The sequence below is a fragment of the Electrophorus electricus genome, chromosome 4, assembly GCF_041902795.1.
Source record: "Electrophorus electricus isolate QZ-2024a chromosome 4, ASM4190279v1, whole genome shotgun sequence".
Lineage (NCBI taxonomy): Eukaryota > Metazoa > Chordata > Actinopteri > Gymnotiformes > Gymnotidae > Electrophorus > Electrophorus electricus.
The window spans coordinates 11,754,039-11,775,000 of record NC_137500.1 but is presented as its reverse complement, the minus strand read 5'-3'; the positions used below and the strand labels follow the sequence as shown (position 1 = coordinate 11,775,000).

At 41.0% G+C, this 20,962-nt stretch overlaps 2 protein-coding genes across 3 annotated transcripts; one reads left to right on the top strand and one right to left on the bottom strand.

Annotated features, from left to right (window-relative positions):
- Window positions 1-757: 757 nt before the first annotated feature.
- slc25a44a (solute carrier family 25 member 44a) lies at window positions 758-6,046 on the bottom strand. Of its 2 annotated transcripts, none has more exons than XM_027000752.2 (4): window positions 5,849-6,046; window positions 4,446-5,137; window positions 3,555-3,682; window positions 758-1,802 (listed from the first exon to the last, which is right to left on the bottom strand). In XM_027000752.2, exons 2-4 carry the CDS (start codon window positions 5,077-5,079, stop codon window positions 1,611-1,613), a joined length of 954 nt encoding a protein of 317 aa, XP_026856553.1. In that variant the 5' UTR covers window positions 5,080-5,137; window positions 5,849-6,046; the 3' UTR covers window positions 758-1,610. The 2 variants fall into 2 exon arrangements, with proteins under 2 accessions (XP_026856553.1, XP_081568549.1); XM_081712423.1 differs by having other exon boundaries at window positions 1,641-1,802; window positions 3,555-3,677.
- Window positions 6,047-6,274: 228 nt separating this feature from the next.
- Window positions 6,275-20,865, top strand: ireb2 (iron-responsive element binding protein 2). The gene is made up of 22 exons (XM_027000454.3): window positions 6,275-6,358; window positions 8,623-8,718; window positions 10,267-10,432; window positions 10,681-10,818; window positions 11,039-11,275; window positions 11,690-11,759; window positions 11,908-12,091; window positions 12,617-12,756; window positions 12,978-13,149; window positions 13,247-13,347; window positions 13,567-13,683; window positions 13,879-14,038; window positions 14,222-14,357; window positions 15,496-15,580; window positions 15,671-15,827; window positions 16,003-16,127; window positions 16,658-16,762; window positions 16,878-17,020; window positions 17,936-18,083; window positions 18,175-18,297; window positions 18,469-18,654; window positions 18,908-20,865. The coding sequence occupies exons 1-22, from the start codon at window positions 6,292-6,294 to the stop codon at window positions 19,019-19,021; spliced, it is 2,970 nt and encodes a 989-aa protein (XP_026856255.2). The 5' UTR covers window positions 6,275-6,291; the 3' UTR covers window positions 19,022-20,865.
- The last annotated feature ends 97 nt before the right edge of the window (window positions 20,866-20,962 follow it).

Here is a 20,962-nt window from a genome sequence, read left to right as displayed (position 1 = left end):
CATTTTCACTCTTTATATAGTATTTGTTTTTCCTCAATCCCTCTATTTTGACAAAAATAATAGTTTGGTGTCTGACGCCAACGTCCAGTCATTCAGATGTTGTCTAGTGCGCCCTCTGCAGGGCATACTGCGTCTATCACCATGGATGGTATATAGTGTATGGAATACTGAAGAATGTGGAACTTCATGAGTGCAGAGTTGATTTGTTGCAAGATATTACTTTATAACAGAGATTAACTATGACAAATTCAGAATTATGATTTACATTTGATACCCATGCACAAGTGTATTAAGTGCTGATTCAAGTGTTTACTTCATTCAATGCTGTTGCAAGAATCACTCTCATTGTGGACTGTAGATGTATTTACTGTACTCTGTTTACACAGCACCACCTACAGGGATCACCTTTACAAAAATGATAACGTAATTCTACCTAATATAGACACTAAGCCAAGGAAGTCCCAAGTCTGGTTCTGCAGAGAGTAGTTTCAACCCTGGTCTAGCACTCCTGGCTACTATATTAAGATGCTACTAAAAGACCTGATTACTGTATCAGAAGTGTTAATTAGGGTTGGAACTAAAATGTGCTTGGCAGTAGATCAGCAGGATGAGACCTGGGCCTCTCTGCTGTAGGCTTGAGAGATTCAGCTGATTATAGTCCTATTAAGGGTGACACTTTCTACCTGAGTGTGGCAGTACTGACCTTTGAATTGGACTCGGTATTAATACATCTTTATCAAACACACAGCAAGAGGAATGTGGAAATGAACTCATTCATTTAATGAGTGTCAGTGTAACAGGTTCAGATAAACACATCTTTGTGCATATCCCAACGAAGAATCAGTTTACAACAGTGTATAGCACAGAAAGTTATGTTACAATTACAAAACATTAGTTCGATTACAAAATTTTACTTTGGCGCCCAAACACTCTAGAGTAGTTATAGTGCAACACAAGGCCTCTTGGACAAGAAATACCTGCACACTTGGTTGTCAAGAGCTGTAAAATGTGCCCATACACGTAAATGACCAGGATAAGCAATTATTTAATAAAATTAGGTTAAAAACAAGTGAAAGAGGCCATGTGTAACTAGTACACTACTTATTCATCTGATTTTACACAATTTTTATGCCAGGTATGACCACATATACCATCTTGAACTTGTTGTGATCCACCTCATTTATGTGAATAGTTTGTATTCATACTAGGTCTAAAAGGGCCTGAATTTAATTTTTAGTCATATGCATTCTGCAGCTGAACATACCAGTTCCGTGTAGGCCTGGTGTAAAGCGTCTGTATGCAATACATAAAGACCATCATGGACACAGTTAGGGCCAGGTCTTAATCATCAAAAAACACGTGTACATAAAGTAAAACATACTTCAAAAAACAATGAGCACAGCATAGACTGATTTCTTCTGGTCCTCTTATTAAGCATAGACTGATTTCTTCTGGTCCTCTTATCTCAACTGTAAAATCCCATAAAATATTAGTAAAAACAAGTATTTGGGCCTTTCTGGCTTTTAGAGTGGGCGGGTCAGCGTGCAGAGCTGAGCCTGAGGTATAGTTGTTTTGGACTGGGTTTGGGAGAGTTCCGATGGGCCTGCCTTTCACCAGTGTCTGGTGTTCACCAGCTCCGGGCGAAGGCTGAGCCTCTTCAGCGTCTCATAGCCAATGACGATGAGGATGGAAGTGGGAGCGGAGGAAATGATGCGTGCCGAGAGACCCTTTGTCAGGCCCCACATGCCCTCCTCAGCCAGGAGCTGTCTAAACGTCTCAATCACCGATGAACGACCCTCGACCTGGGATAGATCAGTCAGCAATGAAAAGTGCTACACCTCACCTTCCAGAGACAAGCTCTGTGAATGTAAATGAATTATGGGGCTGTAGCCCAGGGAAGACAGAGATCCTGCTCTTATCTAAACTCCCACTAAAACCTTGTTCTTTGAAGGTTTAGAGTTAGATTTAAGGATGCCAAACCATCCATTCATACTGCTGATTGACTAGGTTGAGACAACAACCCTTTTGCTTCTTACAGGATCAAGTACAGAACCTTTCTTTCCACCACCCATTACATAAACTTATTCACTTCAAACCTAATTATGGATTCTACACTGCCACCACCTAGTTCAAGTTAACATTATTGGCACCCTTGATAATTTGCCTTGACCTACAAAAATATCTTGGATATGTACCAACGTTGCATAAATCTTTTATATTTTCAATGTCATTGAACAAAAAGATTCTTGTCACCAAAGAACTTGTCACCATAAGTCATTTCAAACAAAGAAGAAACAGTACATGATGGCCAGGATTAGAGGTACCCTTCCCTAATCCTTGGATGCACGAATTCCAGATGTTTTTTGTATACATCTGTGAGCTGCCTGCTGCTAGTTTCTGCCACTCTTCCACTGAAATTCTCTCAGGTTCCTTTTCCCAATAGCAGATCTGAGCACTCTCCACAGACTTTCAATTGAATTGAGGATCAGGACTCACTGTTGGCCAGTTTCAAACAGTCATTTTTTCCCTCCTCTGCCATTGTGTACTTTTGGATGTGCACTTTAGGTCTTTATCCTGCTATAGACTTCACTGTGTCCATGTAACATTTTCCCATACGTTTTGGCAAAGTTCAATCACTCCTTTTTGTGTCCTTCTTTAAGCAGTGGGGTCCTCTTTGGCCTTCACCCCTGAAGCCCTTTATGTAGTGTGTACCATATGGGACGGGATTAAACCATCGCTCCATGTCTCCAGCTCAGCCTCAAGATCTTTGGATTATAGTTGTATCCCATCACCCCCTCTTGAACCAATGTTCACAGGGTTCTATCATCAGTGTTCCTCTTTACACCACATCCTGGAAGGTTCTTGCCCATTCTCTGAGTAGCAAACTTTTTGATACCATTTCAAATAACTTAGGTAAGGCTGCCAAGGTCTTTGGTGATAGTCTTAATATACTTTAGACTGCATGTGCTTCATAATAATTACATTTCACCTTCACCATTTTGAACAGGGAATAAAACTTGCCCTTTAAACACCACAGCCTCAATTTTTAGGCTAATTAAAGTCATGTGAGCCCTGACAATTTGTAGACAGGTGAGTCCAATTAGAAATTAGTCTGATTTTGTCCTTTGTTTCAAATTGATTAAAGGGTGCCAATAATTGTGTTGTGGCATTGTTTTAATTTTTTATATACTTTTTCTAGCTTTTTTTATTAGTTAGTTTTATGCCTTGTGCTTTTCTATATCACACACATGAGTTTACATAGACCTAAGCTATTTCAATAAACACATTATTGCAGGAGAAATATTAGATGGTGATATATTAAAATTCAAGAGTAAATGTTAGCCACAACTCTACTGACTACAACAAAACCTTGTTTACTTTAATCAGTGATCAATTAATGTGCCAAGGGACCTTATGTTCTACCAGAGCTTGTCATGTGCTATTACAATGATTAAACAATCAATTACATTTTCTCTCTAGATGATAAAATCTGAGTCTTTTCTCTTGCTAATGAATGACCAATCAGCGACACAGTTGCCTGGCATTGGGTTTACCTGCACACGAGCTCTCACCACATCCATGGGGTTGGTGAGGACAGAGGCGCTTGCTGCAGCCATTGGCCCAGCCACAGCCTGCAGCAGGAGGTGCGGACAGCTGCAGGGGGCCAGCCAGGACAGCTGTTCTGTTTCAATACACATCAAGCACTGCATCAGTCAACACTTAGTACATGGGCTCACCACAGGGCCAGAAGAACTCTGTACCTGTAAAAGTTTAAAAGTAGAGGGTTCCTTCGAGGTCTGTACTATGCTTACAATATGAAAACAGTTAAAGATGCTGGTTATTCAGATCAAGTAAATGGCTGAATACCTATACTTTCTGCATAAACAGTGCTTCATCCAGTCTCTTCCATTTTTGTTTTAATCAGAATTTGACTGAATGTGACTATGTTGTTTTATAATCTTGAAAACTCTAAAAATGTGAGACTTTCACAAAGCTTGTGTTTTTGATCACATTCTTCTTGGCTTCAACACAACATCCCTGATACACAGTCATGAAAAGCGTATTTAAACAGAACACAAATGAACCTGACCACTAGAGTCTAGAAAGATGCAATCCAGGACTGAACTTCACGAATTCCCTTCCCTTTTACTGTTTTCACATCAACCTGTTAGTAACCTCTGCAAATGAATGGTTTTTAGGCTTTGAGAAATAATTGGATTATACAAGTACTATCAAGCCTCAGCCACAATGGTAAGCAGAGGACACAGAGAATAACAGCTCCCCAATGAGCCAAGACATGTCACAACATGCACACCAGGGATCTGAAACTGGTCATTAAATCAAATCATACATACTGCCTAGGAGAGTTCATCAGAGGCTCAACACTGATTTTCCATATGGGAATTGCCATACAAAAGTTCTGTCTGAGGCAGTGGATTTTTTACCTGCATAAAAGTGATAAAAAGGCCACCAGGCAGCACTGTTAGGGATGTAGGTGAGGAGTGATGCCACATAGCCACGGTAAAAGCCCCGAAAGCCATCTGCTGCGAATACCTGGACCATAATGTCTCTGGTCTGTCCAAAGGTCACTTTATGCTTAGATGTGGCCACAGCCAGTTTGGGCTTGATCTTAAAGCGTGCGAGATGTTCCCCTTGCCCTTGCATCATGAGCTGCTGGGAGACCACGTCAATGGGTACTGTGATGCTCTGGGCCACCAGCGAGGCTGAGCCACCTGCCACCAGAGATTTGAGGGTGTTGCTGGAGGAATACTGGGACACATACTTCCTCACCAGCTCGTAGGTGGTGATGTAGGCCTGGCCTGAGATCAGGGTGAAGGTATTGACCATAAAGCCCCGGTACAGTCCCCGCACCCCTTCTGCCTTCAGGATCTTACAGAAGGCATCGAAAGTGCCATTGTAGAGCGACTTGCCCTTCTGTACCTGCAGTAGAGTTCGGATCAGCGTGAAGGGGTAGACGGTGGCACGCGTGGTCAAGGTCATGAACATGCCGAGAGAGTAGAACTTTCTCTTGTCCAGGTCCTCCCATTCTATGATCCGGATGTTCCGTTTCTGCTGCATCGTGCCAGCTGATGGCAACCTTCATCTGACAGGCCTCACACCACCTCTGCCTATCAACCTAGAGAGACACAGTGAATTAGGTCAAGAGACTAACATGAGTAGGGGGTCAAAAACCAAATTAAATTTACTACCTCATGAAAAATTCAGTTGACCCCAAGACTGGCAAGTAAACAGTACATAAATGTGAAGATGACATTTAGGTCAAAGAAGTCTTTTGAGCATTCTGACTACTGCTAACATTACTTAATGGGTAGTCACAAGATCAAAGGTCCTCATATGACACGTCCAGCATATTAACATGATTAATGTGGGATTCAAAAGCCATCAGACTGTCCAAAGGGCAACATAACTACCTCTGGTCAAGTGCTTATACCAAAACAAAATAAGATGAAAGTTTACATTGATGAAAGGTCGAATAATACAGTGGATAATAATTTTGGCATTATTTAGCTATAGTGGGATTGGCTCAACTAGCACGATCATGACCTCTTCGTGGTAAGGGTGTACAAGACAGTGATCTAGCGCCATGTCTACCACCAGGGACTAGAGTGTGAATGTATCTCGTATGTTCAATCCAGACTTTCACATCTAACACCCAGATCACATCAGCTGATACATATAACAATGAATGTAACAAATGAATAATTCATGTTTTCCCCTTCTCTTGTCCTTTCGCGTGTAGCAGCAACGATATAAGTAGTTATCCTAGCTAACCTAACGCTACATGATGACAGCTTATTTGACCGCATTTTAGACAACATAAACTTACCGGGTTAGTTTGCCATCATTTCTACTTCCCATACGGGCATATACATCTACTATGTTCCAGCATTCTTTTTCAAATTTACAAATTATTAAATAAGAAAAAAAAAGTGTTATTTTAGCTGTGACTGGCGATTCGACGACCGACTACTTTTAGCCATGTATAAAAGTCACGCCAGGGAAGGTTTATAACTGCAACATTTCCCCCCTGACTTCCGGCGCCTGTTGTTACGCCATGGTCGGAAGTGGTAGGATTGCGTCATAAAGATGATGTTGTGATTGGACGACTCTCAGGGAGGCGCTCCCATGGTCCGAGAAAGTGGAATGATTGGACGAGTCTCAGGGAGGCGTTTCCATGGGCCAAGTGAATGGAATGATTGGACGACTATCAGGAGAGGTGTTTCCATAGAGATGATCTTGCGATTGGATGACTCTCAGGGAGGTGTTTCCATGGTACGAGCTAGTGGAATCGTGTTAATTTCAGAAGTCATCATGGCGTTCACTTCCTCAGATCAAGGTAAGCTCCCTTGTTTGGAAGTATAATATATTTCATGCAAGTAGTTGCCTTTTCTGACTGGATGAGATCAAGCGGTGATTTGTCTAACAGCAATATTAGCTGTGGCCAAAATTCATTAAACTATCGTCTTTTTATATACCTATTAGGTGGCCCCTAACACTGGTGTCGTTAGCTAACTAAACCTCCCTGCACACTTTGACATTTAACCAACTAGCTAGCTGTTAGCTAGGTTAGCTCACGCGAGCCAACGACCGTGACCAACAGTGTTATTTTCTGACTGGCAGGCTAGCCAGCTAATTAACCTACCTAGCTAATTATGTAAAGATCAGAGAACGCACATTTGGTCCTTTTTAAACATGCAATATTCGCTAGTGATAATTATGTCAGTCAAGTATTTGTCATCATTTGTCATCAATAATACTTAACTGTACGTGAAGGTAGATGGACAATTAGCTAGGTAACCTAGCTAGGTTAAGGTTAGTTAAGTTATGGTTTGACTGCACGTTAGCTTAGCCTCTCCAAATAACCTGTTTAAAGTCACTCCAGTGCAGAGATTTTAGATCAGAATCGAGTCAGCACACTGAGAGAGTTTTAAAATGGTCTTGTTTTAAAGTTAATACATCCCGGAATAATATGTTAATGTCTGCTTTATTCTTGCCTCGGTTAGGGTCTCGTCTAGCTAATCTATGCAGACCATTTAACCATGAGTGCTGTAGTCTACGGAGATAAGGGCCGTGCTCCCTCCCTTTCCCCACTAACTTACTGTGTTGCAGCTAATTAGACAATCCGTGGTGGCAGAATTATTTGCAAAGACCGAAGAGGGTTCACAAAAGGCACCTTTTGTATAATGGAACTGAAGTCACGGATTTCCTTTGCCTAATATTGTTCTAGTTTAATTTGTTCTTATTGAATTTGTCTATGAAGGCTTTTGACTGAAAATATGTTTTAGGGTTTGCAGCATGAATTTTTTTATTAAACGCATTATAAAATAATGTATATGATAACATTTTATGCTGTCTTATCCTTGACTGTTTTGAGATCTCAGTTCTCTATTTGTAGTAAGAGGTATGCATAGATTTGACTGCCTAAAGACTTGAGATGTTTAGCCTTAATGACAACATTTGAGTGTATAATTTTTACCTTTTGTTTATTTTTATTATGGTCTTAGAGGCACAGGAGACTCTCATTTTGTAATTGATTCCTGAAACATATCTTCATGAGAACCAGCTTTAGTGTTTTGTTTCCAGCAAACTACCATCGGTATTATAATGACTACCTCTGCTCATTTAATGATGGTGAAGAAGTCTTGAAGAATTATACTAAATGTCGCTCCAAGCCCACACACCTCAGTTAAAAGGGAACTATTATTCCTTTGTGAAAGAACAGTCTTAAAGTTGTAGACTAAAGCATTTTTGCCCTCCAAGACCACACTTGTCTCACCATTATTGGGAGAATTATTATTCACCTCTTATGTTAAAGAACCATGTTAAAGTTGTAGACATTGGCATTTAGGGAAAAATACAGGGGAGCTTGAGAGAGACTTTTCTTATAATGATATAATTATTTTAAAGAGTATAATTGATTAATGGAATAGTCTTTTATTTTTGTTGCAAGTCCTGCTGAAGCCTTAGCATAATTATGCTAAGATAATTTTGATTATATTAAACAACTCTGTGGAACAGAGCTAAATGAACCACATGTCAGGTACTGCCCAAATCAGCATATAGTTGCCTTAATAGCTATGGATAATAGTTATGTTTTAAAATAAGTGATTTATGGTGACACAGATTTTCATATCACCTCAGGGTATAGCCTACATTAAGTATTACAGTAATGATCTGTCTGTAAAATGCTGTCTTCACTCCATATAGCTTCACACACTGATAAAGTATGTGCAATCAGGTGTTGTTGATAAAGCAGACTAAAATTTCATGGAGGATTTTAAAATTTTTATGGATTTAATGGTGTAAGACTGTGTATTTCCCAAAGCTTTGCAGTATAACAGTCTCTGAGCATCCAGAAGGATGATAATCTCTAATAATAAACCGCCATAATACTCAGATCTTAAGTGTTTGAGTGATGCTTGACAGGCCATGCACAGAAAAAAGATGTTTAAAAGCAAGAGGTGTGGCAAAAGTAACTGATTTCATAATTCCAGTCAGTATATGATGCTCATGCCCTCAGCCCACTATAATGTTTTTGCATCATTATCACTTTTTTGTTTTGTTTTAATGAAAACAAGGTTTTGTTTTGTCTTTGTGCAGAGCACCTGTTTGGCCATTTGATTGAAACATTACAGAGTAAAAATAATGAAGCTCGAAAATATTTCAACCCTCTGAGGCTTGAGGATCCCAAATATGGTAAGTGAAGAGAGGAAACAAGATCATATCTTGACCACAGGCCTGCTCAGGACCCCTGCTGAGGTGCTGGATAGAGATAATAGAATAGGCCTATATCTGAGAGTGGACATTATTGGCTTTCATTTGTTGTGAACTCTTGTTAATTTATTTAACTAGACAGCACAATAGAATACTTTGTCACAGTGGTAATACGCCTGAACATACAGGTCCCTTTTTAACCTGGGGTGTGGACTCCACAGAGAGAAATAAAACATCAAAGGGACTCCAAAAAGGAAAAGAAAAATGAGCAGTTTGGTAGTATTCATAAGTCATTAAAGTTTAGCTAAAGGGTAGCTTCGCAGTTAGGGATGCTCTCTGTAGGGAATGTGGTAAGCTATCCATGTATGGGTTCAGTCAAAGGTTCAGTCAGAGGTGCATGTTAAAAGAATGAAAAGGGTTCCTCTGGAGAGCCTAATTAACGTTTTCTTATAGGACGTGAAAGTGCATAGCATAATTAATTCCTGTTGTACTGAACAATCAAGTGAAGAAAAGATTACAATGATGACACAAGGTCGTTATCAGACCTGGTCCAGTAATTATATACATCAGGGCTGAGGTGAGTCGGGTAAGAATTTGCAGTGGTTTATCTGATTGGGATTTTTTAAGGATGATGTATTCATCTCCAAAGCACCATTGGTGAACAATCATTGCCCTTGAAATCCACATTCTAAGTTGAAGTGTCCTTGAGCACTGTAAATGAAGCTTTGGGAAGAGTGCGCTAGACATTGACTACTGAACAGAGCAAGGCACAGAAGGCAAGAAAACCTCGTATACAGGGTGAGCACACCACTTGGACTGTCATGGAGCCCTGTGCATAAGAAAAGACGTACCTAGTAAATCCTACTTTTCTCTGATGTCCTGAAAATAAGGGTAATTAAAGCTGTCTATTAAAAATGTGGATACCTCTTTTAAGTGAAATTCGTCCTATTAGAGGATTACAGGTTCTTATGTTCTAGAATGGACTGTGTTGCCAGTCAAGACTGGAAAAGACAGTGTTGAGGGATCTGCTCTAGAGAAATTGTGCATATTGGCGGGGGGGGGGGGGGGGGGGAACAAAAAAAAACTTGATTACTCAAACATAATGCCTCCAACTAGCTAATGTGTAAGAAATTGTCAGAATGTCAGCTTTTCTGATCCATTTACACAAGTTGAAAACATTCAGTGATAAATATACCTCACATAGCAATTAAGGCTGAATCATGTATATATTAGTAAATGCCCATACTGATTAATATTATGTATCATAATATTTCAAATCATGATCAGTACAAATTTCACTTAAGCAAAACTGGTAACCCTGGATTAAGTCCCTTAGTGTTTTAATCTGAATCGTGGTGAAGCCTGTCAAAATAACACCTTAAACCATGCAAGTGTTCATCACCCTACCCTAAGCACACTATCTAGGCCACCACTGTAGTTTTGTTAAACTATAGAGTAATAAAGTGTGATGTCCCTTGCAGTACATTTGTAAAGAGAAAGGAATGCAGTGTCTTCCTCTTGCTCCTGCAGAGAGGCTGCCCTTCTCTATTCGGGTGCTGTTGGAGGCTGCTATCCGCAAGTGCGATGGCTTCTATGTAAAGCAGGAGGATGTACAAAATATTCTGAACTGGGAAGAGCGACAGAATGAGGCTGAGGTCCCCTTCTCTCCAGCACGAGTGCTGCTACAGGACTTTACGTGAGTGAAGTTTAGTCTCTTCCCCCAGGATAGTTCACTTTGCAGATCTGTATTAGCAAAAGCCTTGAATCCCACTGTGATTTTTAAAGACTAAAATTTTACTCCATGCTCTGTGTGAACAGACCTCAATCCTATGTGAGCATTAGACCATGCTCAGTTTACAGCTTTTAAATCACCCCAACATTTATCTACTTATCTGTTACTGAACGTAAGACCAGTGCGATTCAGATCGATTTGCTTCCTCTCAGGGGCATCCCAGCTATGGTAGACTTGGCAGCCATGAGGGATGCTGTGGCCAAGAATGGAGTTGACCCCACGCTCATCAACCCCAAATGTCCTACTGACCTCATAGTAGATCATTCGTTACAGATCGACTTCAGCAAGTGGTAAAGCTCCTTAGCAGCTCAAATAGCACATGACTGTCATATGTACTTCCTAATGACTTAAGTGGTTTTCCTAATCCCATCCTTATATATAACATATAGCCTGTAATGATCACGTGATCATTTATAACCTGTACGTTTTTTTTTTTTATAATTGAACAATGTATTGCATGCACAATCTTACATCATTGACTTAGCTGGCTGTAATTGCTTGTTTCCTCAGTGCTATCCAGAATGCCCCAAACCCCGGTGGAGGTGATGTACAGGGGGCAGGCCCTCGTTCAGGCTCTGCCCGACCGTCCCCGCGGGGGCCTCAACTTGGCACTCAGTGTGGGAGCCGGCACGGAAGCTGTGCTAAAGGCTCCTGCAGCGACACCCCGTCCGGCTCCGGCAGACCCCCTGCAGTGCAGATCGAGAACACGCCACTTCTCTGCCCTTTCCACCTGCAGCCTGTCTCTGAGTAAGAATAGCGGGCTCTTAAAGCATGCTGGAGCTGCGGCGCCAGTGACTCTGATTATTTATCCCTGGCCGTAATTTTGTGCTCCTGCCATTGATCAGCTTGCTATGTTTAACTCTGTCACCTGGAGGATTTCAGTGGTTCCCCACTCCTTTTTTATGTAAAAGAACATTGTCTTCATCTTCTGCACAGTGTTTCCATGTAATTTGCTTCCTTCCTCTCGTAAAGCCCAGCGGAATAGTAAATGTTGTGTGTTTATAAATTAAACCTATGACCAACTGCTTGGGTATGTGAATATAGTATTCTGGAGAATGCAGAGGTGCTACACTTTCATATTTTGTGACTGAGTCGGTGTGATCCAGTGATGGAATTGACATGGGTTTATGTAGACTGTATTGTGACTCTGCATCCCCACAGGCAAGATACAGCACTCAGGAACCAGGAAATAGAGCTCATAAGAAACAAAGAAAGACTTCAGTTCTTCAAGGTCTATTCAAATTGCCTTTGATCTTAAATTACATAATCTTATATGTAGTCTAATGCTGATTTAATTTATCAGGGCTATTCATATTGGTTCATGAACAATACAATTTTTCATATAGTATTTAACAGTGAATCTGATTGCTTTTTCACAGTGGTGTTCTAAAGCATTCAAGAACGTGAGTGTGGTTCCTCCAGACATTGGGTCAGTGCACCAGGTCAATCTGGAGTATCTGTCTCAGGTAGTGCAGGAGGGTGAGGGCTTCATCTATCCTGACAGTGTAGTCGGCACAGACTCTCACACTACAATGATCAATGGCCTGGGTATACTCGGTTGGGGTGAGTAAAATGTTTTACACAAACTGCAATATTAAAAATTTGAATTAAACATTAGTTTTGTTGTTGGCATCATCAAAGCCCTCATTCCCAAGAAAGCTTTCAGTATCGCACTGATATGTACTTGGGTAATTTGTGTGTGTGTGTGTGTGTGTGTGCGTGCGTGTGCGTGCGTGCGCGCGTCATGGCCAAGTGGTCAGTGAGAGAGTGAATGAGAATTTCTCAAGTAATATCATTGGAGTGGTAAAATGCTTTTTAGTGGCAGTTTGTAATGCTCCTTGGATGAGTTGTTTTATGTGATCCTCTCGCCTAACACTGAAAACAGCCTCTACATGTTCAGCTTTGTACCTTAAGAAAGGGTTGTATGCCATGTGATTGGAACTGATGAAGGTGCATATTGTTGTCTTATGTTGCCTACCGAAAAAAGGCGCTGCTCTGCTCCTATATTCCCTGTCGCCATATCCATCTGTCTCTGTCTCTACCTTTTCCTCACCTACCTGCATTTTTGTCTGTCTGTCTGTCTCTCAGGTGTCGGAGGTATAGAGACAGAGGCAGTAATGCTCGGTCAGCCAGTCTCTCTGACTCTACCACAGGTGGTGGGATGTAAGCTAGTGGGATCCATCAGCACTCTGGCTACATCTATAGACATAGTTCTTTGTATTACAAAGGTACACAAAGCTTTTCACTGCACCTATATCCATCATCTTGCTGCATATTAAAGGTTTTGGAAACTGACTCTTCCCATTGTTGTGTGTAGATTAGATAACATTTTAATTTCTAGACTCGGGTGTCCCAGGACTGCTTTGCTCAGAGTGCCAGAAAGTCATGCTGCTTTCTGAATGCTGCTTTCGGGGAGCAAAACAATGCAGTACCATTTGTCTTTGTGCAGCACCTGCGGCAGGCTGGTATCGGCGGCAAGTTTGTGGAGTTTTTCGGTCCAGGCATGTCTCAGCTCTCCGCTGCAGACAGAACCACCATTGCTAACATGTGCCCTGAATACAATGCTACCATCAGCTTTTTCCCTGTGGATGACACCACACTCAAGCACTTTAAGCAGACCAGTAAGGACAGAACTAGGCTTGTTCAACATCTTCACAAAGGCTGGTGAAAAGCTGCATGTTTTATGCTGACTTTTTCTATTCTGTGCTTGTGCTTAAGATTTCACAGAAGAGAGACTTGAACTTTTGGAAGCTTATCTTAAAGCTGTGAAGCTCTTCCGGAGCTATGACGACCAGGCAGAAGACCCTCAATATTCTGAGGTAGGCCTATATAGTCATGTTTCCTACTTTTTCCATCAGTAGTTTAATGCTATTTATACCTATACAAACACCTAGCTTTAATTTCATCATTTGGATTGGTGGTACATTCACAGATATTGAAAATCTTTTATATTACATCACTGGGGTATGTATCGGATTATAAATGTAGCATATTGTAGGTTTGATATATATATATGCTGTCCCTGTGCACCTCTCCAGGTGATTGAAGTAAACCTGAGCTCTATTGTGCCCTACGTGAGTGGACCCAAACGGCCACAAGACCGGGTGCCTGTCACCTGCATGAAGGAGGACTTCCTCAACTGCCTCAATGAGAAGGCAAGTCATGAAGTACAGGAAGGGTAACAAGACCAAGAAAGGCACAGGGTTCCAGCTGGGCTTTGTCATTTTGATGCCAATTTAGAAATGCTTACGGGAGCTCTAGTGGACTCCACTGTGAAGTTTTGCCGTTATCACCAATAAATGTGGGCCAGGCACTTAAAGTGACATTGTTGTCTAATGTTTCTTAATCAGGTGGGTTTTAAAGGGTTCCACATTCCAAGTGAAAAGCAAGACACCGTAGTGCCGTTTCTGCACGAGGGCACCAAGTATACACTGTCCCATGGATCAGTGGTCATCGCGGCAGTCATCAGCTGCACCAACAACTGCAACCCCTCCGTCATGCTCACCGCAGGTCACAAAGCTAATGCCAGTTGACATGAGGAAGGATGAGCCGTCATCCTACACTGTCTCTCTGGGGGCATATTCAGATGCTATATTTAATATCTGACATCACATGTAATCAAGGTCTGTAATCTGTGGCTTTCTTTGTCTTATGATTACTCCCAGTGTGATGCAGGATTTGTTGTTCTGACAGGCCTCCTAGCGAAGAAAGCCGTGGAGGCAGGTCTTTCAGTGAAGCCCTACATCAGGACCAGCCTTGCTCCGGGCAGTGGCATGGTTACACACTACCTCAATGCCAGCGGAGTTCTTCCTTACCTCAGCAAACTTGGGTACACACACACGCACTATATTTATATTTATATATATATATATATATATATATATATATATATATATATATATATATATATATATATATATATATATTTGTGTGTGTGTGTGTGTGTGTGTGTGTGTGTGTGTGTGTGTGTGTGTGTGTGTGTGTGTATGTGTGTCCAAAATGTAAAAAAATAAATAAATAAATGGTATCCCTCAAATTACATAATTAAGTTGATAAACCCACAGACACTCTGCCCACACGGAAACAGAGTGTGAAGTCTAGAATGTTATCCTTGCAAGTTACATTCTGGTTGGCTACATGCACAGCCATATGCGCCCTTCTGTGCATCACTTTGTGCTGGTTTGATATGAATCAAAGTTTTGTTGTTGCAGCTAAGTTGAGCCTTAGCAAATAGTTGCACATAGGCTCATGTTACTTTACTTTCATACCAAGATATATCCGTGGGACTGAAAAGGTTTGTGAAGTCTATGGTATCTCATCATTAAAACTAATTCAAGAGTTTTGCTTAAAGCAATTGATAGTAAGTAAGCGAGACTTCATTGCTTTATTGCCAATGGGCTATGGGAAATGCCCTATAGTTTGTGCATGGCCAGTTCTCTGTCAACAGCTACTAGGGTTTCTGAGTCATCTGTTTTTGTTAGTTGTGTGTCATCTTCTGCCAGTTATGGAAGATCAAATGAAATACACAGACAAAGGCATAGCTGTGGCGTACACTGGAAAAATGAGGAGATTGATGCCAACATTGCAAATGGGTGATTTTAACATTATATTTGGAACTGCTTGTGGGCACTAAAAAGTGGAGAAAAGTGCAACAGACATTTAGGGTGAATGCCTTATTAGACTGGCAGTCTGCATTTCCCAAGGAACTCAGGACTCCTTCTATAAGTCATACCAAAATAGAAGGCTAGTGATTTGGTGGTTTTGGGTGTCAATCATATTTAATTATTCTGCAGTAGTAGGTGGTTCTTTTGGTGAAGTGGTGAAAGGCACCAGACTCTAGGGAGTCTGATTAGTGGGAGACTAATAAACCCTAAAATAATGGTTTCCAGTTGTTTCACTCCCTGTCACCCCAGGTTGGCATTTTGCTATCTCAACTGTTCTTTACCAGTCATTTTGCTGTGTTCCAGTTTTGAGGTTATCGGTTATGGATGTGCCACCTGTGTAGGGAACACTGCACCTTTACCTCAGTCTGTGGTTGATGCCATCAAACAGGTGAGATTTGATTCTTCTTTTCTCTATTATGTCATGAACCATATCTAATTAGAACATGAAAATGTTAACCTGTTACTCTCTGCTTCTCAGGGTGATTTGGTAGCATGTGGAGTGTTGTCTGGTTCCAGGCACTTTGAAGGACGCCTCTGTGACTGTGTGCGTGCCAATTACCTAGCTTCACCCCCACTCGTGGTGGCATATGCCATCGCGGGCACAATTGGGATTGACTTTGAGAAAGAGCCTCTTGGTAAGACCTGGCACCCCTTCATGTATGTAGATTATTTTGGTTTTGGCACTAGTAAAGTTGAGTGTGTAGCACTTTAGCAAAAGCTATGAAAGCAATGTAGTTAAATTAAGAAATGATTACAGTAATGCAGAATTGGGTGAGTGTATTTCTGCCATGTGCTGTGCTGGATATGTAGGTGTGGGCGCAGATGGTACAGAACTGTTCCTGAAGGACTTGTGGCCATCTAAGGAAGAATTGCATCACGTAGAGGAGAACAATGTAGTCGCCTCAATATTCCGAGAGCTCAGAAGCAGGATGCAGGTAACAGAAAGGGGCCCTTAGCTGCCTTATGGTGGATCTGCTTTCTATTCAGTTCCAGGCCTGAGCTCTTCTGGAAGTCCCATTGGCTTGTTTTGACAGAGAAGCAGCTTTGTTTTGCATCTTATTTAAGGTGCAATCAAGTTCAAACAAAGTCTTAAACATTGGCCATTATGCATGTTTTTCATATTTACAAACTGGGTAAATGTATACCTATTTAAAAAGTTTGTAAATGTATATCTTGCATTATTGTTGTTTAGTACTCATAGATGGGTAAGGGTAAACACATTTATTATTTTTAATCTTTGGTATATTCTGTACATTGTAACTCAACTTCTACAAGGTAGAGCATATTTAGTCATTAAAAAAATACCTGCTGGCCAAATTACTATGAAAAAATAAGAGCACTTTCCAGCAAGTTAATAGAACCTTTGGACAAGTAGTGTCAATACAGGCAAAGTATTTTCATTTAGTGCCATTTTGTGATCTCTGAGATTTGTGGTTGAAGTGTAATGATCACCTTTCACTTTCAGAAAGGAAGTACGTTTTGGAACAGCATGGATGCTCCTGATGCTGTGCTTTTCCCTTGGGATCCCAAATCTACTTACATTCGTTGCCCTCCTTTTTTCAACAGACTTGTAAGTGATGGCACACCATATATAATTTACTCTCCAGAGTGTCTGTATATACCAATATCTGTGGAAGATTTTGCTGCAGAGTTCTGTAATTGAGCTCCTGTCCTGTCCTCCCCAGTCTAAGGAGGTATCTGGTCTTGGGTCAATCGAGAATGCTCACGCTCTTCTCTTTCTTGGGGACAAAGTCACCACTGATCACATCTCTCCTGCTGGCAGTATTGCACGTGTCAGTGCAGCTGCAAAGTACCTACAGAGCAAACGGTAAGAAACAAACCAGCAAAACCTTATTTGAAAAGTAAATTTTGGTGCTATTTTGAACTTATCGATAGTTGGACATTAAAACATTGGAAGTGTATTCATATAAATGAAATTGTAACTTTAAGGTATGTACATAGAATGTAAAGTTACATGGCCTTTTCAGGAAGGGCATCTAGTGATGGTGTGTACATACAGTGTAAAGGTATGTTGCCTATTCAGGCAGGGTTTCTGGTGGTATCTTCATCTGTTTATAGTTATTGAGTGGCATATTACAGCAGCCTAGTAAAATCTCTTTTAAAGTTTTTGTAGCGCACTAGTTCTCGTAACACTAGCGTTAGCTTTTGGAAATCTACTTTTCTAGATCTTCTCCCTTATGGAAAAGCGTGGTGAAACCAGAAACATAGACACACATCAGCTGTTTTGATTTGAGACAATTGTTGAATGAAGGCTTTTATATTCCATATCTTTATCTATATTCATGTGGAGATTTCAGTTTTTTCTAAGATCTGATCTGTTTGGCTTAACTGTTCACATTCATGTTTTCCTAAGTGGGGCATATCATAGTTCAGTGTGAGCAGACCTCTGGCCTCACTCTGAAATAGCAGTACATCACTCATTGCAAATATTATTTGTTGTGAAGGACCAAGCGTATCTTTGCTTAATGCTGAGGGTAGGGAGGTGAGAACGGGGCCAAAGGCATAGCTGTTGCTAGGGCTTGCAGTAGTGTGCAGACGTAAGCTAGGGGCCGATGTGGGAGAAGAGCCAACAGTGTTCTGGTAGGGGTATGGATTTCTGCAGCTTTCAGTTTCTTGTGTGAACTTAGTTTTTGATTGCTATTACTTTGAGGTCTTACTGGCACTTGAGCCATGTCATTTGGTTGTTTTTAATTGACCCATCATCTTTGCATTCTTCACCAAGCCTCACGCCCCGTGAGTTCAACTCTTACGGAGCACGGAGAGGAAATGATGCTGTGATGACTAGAGGAACTTTCGCCAGCATCAAACTTCAGAACCGACTCGTGGGCAAAACCGGCCCCAAAACCCTGCACATTCCATCTGGACAAATGGTGAGACCCAGCAGCCAACATTTGAGAGGCAAGTGTCGAGACCCTGCTCCACTGCATTTAACAGGCTGTGTTTATTCAACTCCTGTGTTAGATGGACGTGTTTGAGGCAGCAGAGCGCTACCAGAGAGACGGAGTTCCTCTCATCATCCTAGCAGGGAAGGAATATGGCTCAGGCAGCTCTCGGGACTGGGCAGCCAAGGGCCCTTACCTGCTGGTACATTTGCACCACCAGTAACACATGCAGACTAAACCATTCCCTCTTCCATGATGCTTAAGGATCTTATTTTAGACATTCTAGCACTTTAGAGCAGCAGTACAAAACGTTGCTATGGATTTTGTTGTTGTTTAAAACCATGGTTTTCACGCTGTATGTGTATGTTTGCAGGGCGTGCGTGCAGTGATCGCTGAGAGCTTTGCGAAAATGCATAAGAACCATCTGGTGAGCATGGGGATTGCTCCTCTCCAGTTCCTCCCTGGTCAGAGTGCTGACTCTTTGCAACTTTCTGGGAAGGAGAGGTTCTCCATCTCCATGCTGGAGCAGGTCAATACCCGGCAAGAGATAACCGTGCTGGTAGGCTACCTTGTTCTTTAACAGATGTGCAGTTGAATAAGATATTAGTTCAAATATAATTGTAATTACATAAAATGCATGGATGGTTTTTGTATCTCCATTTCCTGTTGATTTAACATTGCAAGTGCTGAAAAAAATCGATTTTTGCGTTACTGTAATCAGCTTTATATTCATTTTTAATTATTTATTGGTGTTAATGGGGTATGAATTAGTACCTAACAGAGTTGAAAGAATTAAATGTTTTGTGTTCCAGACCAGCACTGGAAAGAGCTTCAGCGTGGTGGCTCTGTTTGAGAACAAGATGGATGTGACCTTTTACAAGCATGGAGGCATCCTGAAATACGTGGCCCATAGTATGCTGCAGTAACCTCTCCAGCCTGCTTCATCACGACTGGAAAGTCATGTCCTGTGTTGCTCTCAGGAGCACAAGAAGATCCTAAGATAGTTTGCTGATCCCCAAGCAGACATACTGGTTGTAGAGCTATTGGTGGCCTGGCAACGGCTCTGGACTTTCAAGGTCCTGGACTCTGCTGTGCCTGTTTTCTGCTGTTCCTCCATCATCCCCTGACCCCCTACAGGGCAGCTTCTGGAGGATGTCTCTATCCTGCACTTAAGAAAATGTCTGCTGTTTGTTTCTCTATAGCCTGCAGACCCACAGTGATGTGAAAGGAATCCAGATTCCACACATTGTGCTAGAGTTCTAGAGCTTCCATTAACTAGCACAGTTTATGCTCTGATTTCCCAACTATGGCTGTGGTGCATGGTCCTTGGGATGTCTGTCTCTATGGGCATTTCTGTTTGCAGTGCCTGCTTAGCACGTCAGTGGGCTTAGTGTCGAAGTCCAAGGAACTGGTGCTAGGCTCTCACACAGGCTACATGATGTCCATGACTTGTTGGTGCTTCTCAAAGCGATACTTTTAGTCTTTACTTCTACTATTCTACTTGCAGGCAAATGGGTGTAGCTTACTTTTTGTTTCAGTGTTTTATTTTTTGTTTTGTTTACTTGTGGAAAAAAATTAATCTAGAGTGTATGAAGTCAAACACGATGCCTAACCTCACATATTCCCGCTTTTGTTTTTGTTCATACCTTTTTTTTCCTTTGTTTTTGTTTTGTTTTAATTCATCTATATGAAGGGGAAAGGACTATTTATTTTGATTCGATGCAGTTCAAACTTTTTCATTATCCATATGCGGAACCATTTCATCACTGATATTTGTAATGTAGTGTCGATGCCTAGATATAGTATCTACAATAAATGTGGTGTTTTCATTTTGTGGCATATTTTAAAAGCTGGCTTTTAGCTGAGTGGGAAGCAACCCTTGAGAATTAAGCTTAATCACTTTTCCTGTCTGTTTAAAAGGACAATAAGTGGGACTTTTCTGATTCTAATAGAGAAGTTGTCAAAAAGTGGGAATGCTACATGGTAATGAGAAGGGTTGACAATCAGGCTACTGTTAGACAACAACATATGATTAGAATTAGGACCCCCCCCCCCCCCCCCCAATGGATTTGTGGGTTTATACATGCCATGAGCAGGTGATCATTCACAGAAATGACTAGTATGTGAACATCCTTAATACTGGAAACAAAAACACTTTGCCTAAACAGCAAACATTTAGATGTAACAATCATACAATCATATAGGTGGAGATATCAAACAGTTTTGACTATCTGGAAAAATACCTGTCTTTAACAATCCCCCCCAAGTCAAACGTGGAAAATGCTTTATATAGTGATAAGATAGAAAGCCAGCTCTGTGAAGAATGTGGCATCATGGGTCACAGGACCAGGAGCAGAACATAAAAATGCTGCTTTAATTACCGAAACCAATAACCAAGTCTGTCACAGATATCCCAATGTTTTTATTATTGTCATTGAAGAATAGTTGTTCTGTTTCGGTACAGCTCTGTCAAAAATATTTGCCTTGAAAAGTGTGATCCTCACTGGATTCCATTGTCCATTTATGCATTTCACTCTGATACAAGGTTTAACATTTTTTCCTTTGCCCACAAATTGCTACTTTGTGTCCAACTTAAATGACAGTCTTGGTCTAGAGCAGTGATTGCTATATTGATAATGCTGTCTGTTGCATAAGGACAGTATGCAATCACATCTGCCTACTAAAAATGGGAGAAGAGATAAGGAAGTTACTCTTCTAGAATTGAAAGAAAATTTTGTTGTAAATAATTTTTAATAAACAACAAGAAGTATGTGGCATTTGTTACTTTTTGTCTCAACTTGTAAAACAACAGTAGATTTAAATTAAAGCTAAGGAAAAACCTTAGTTATGAGATATACATGAGATTT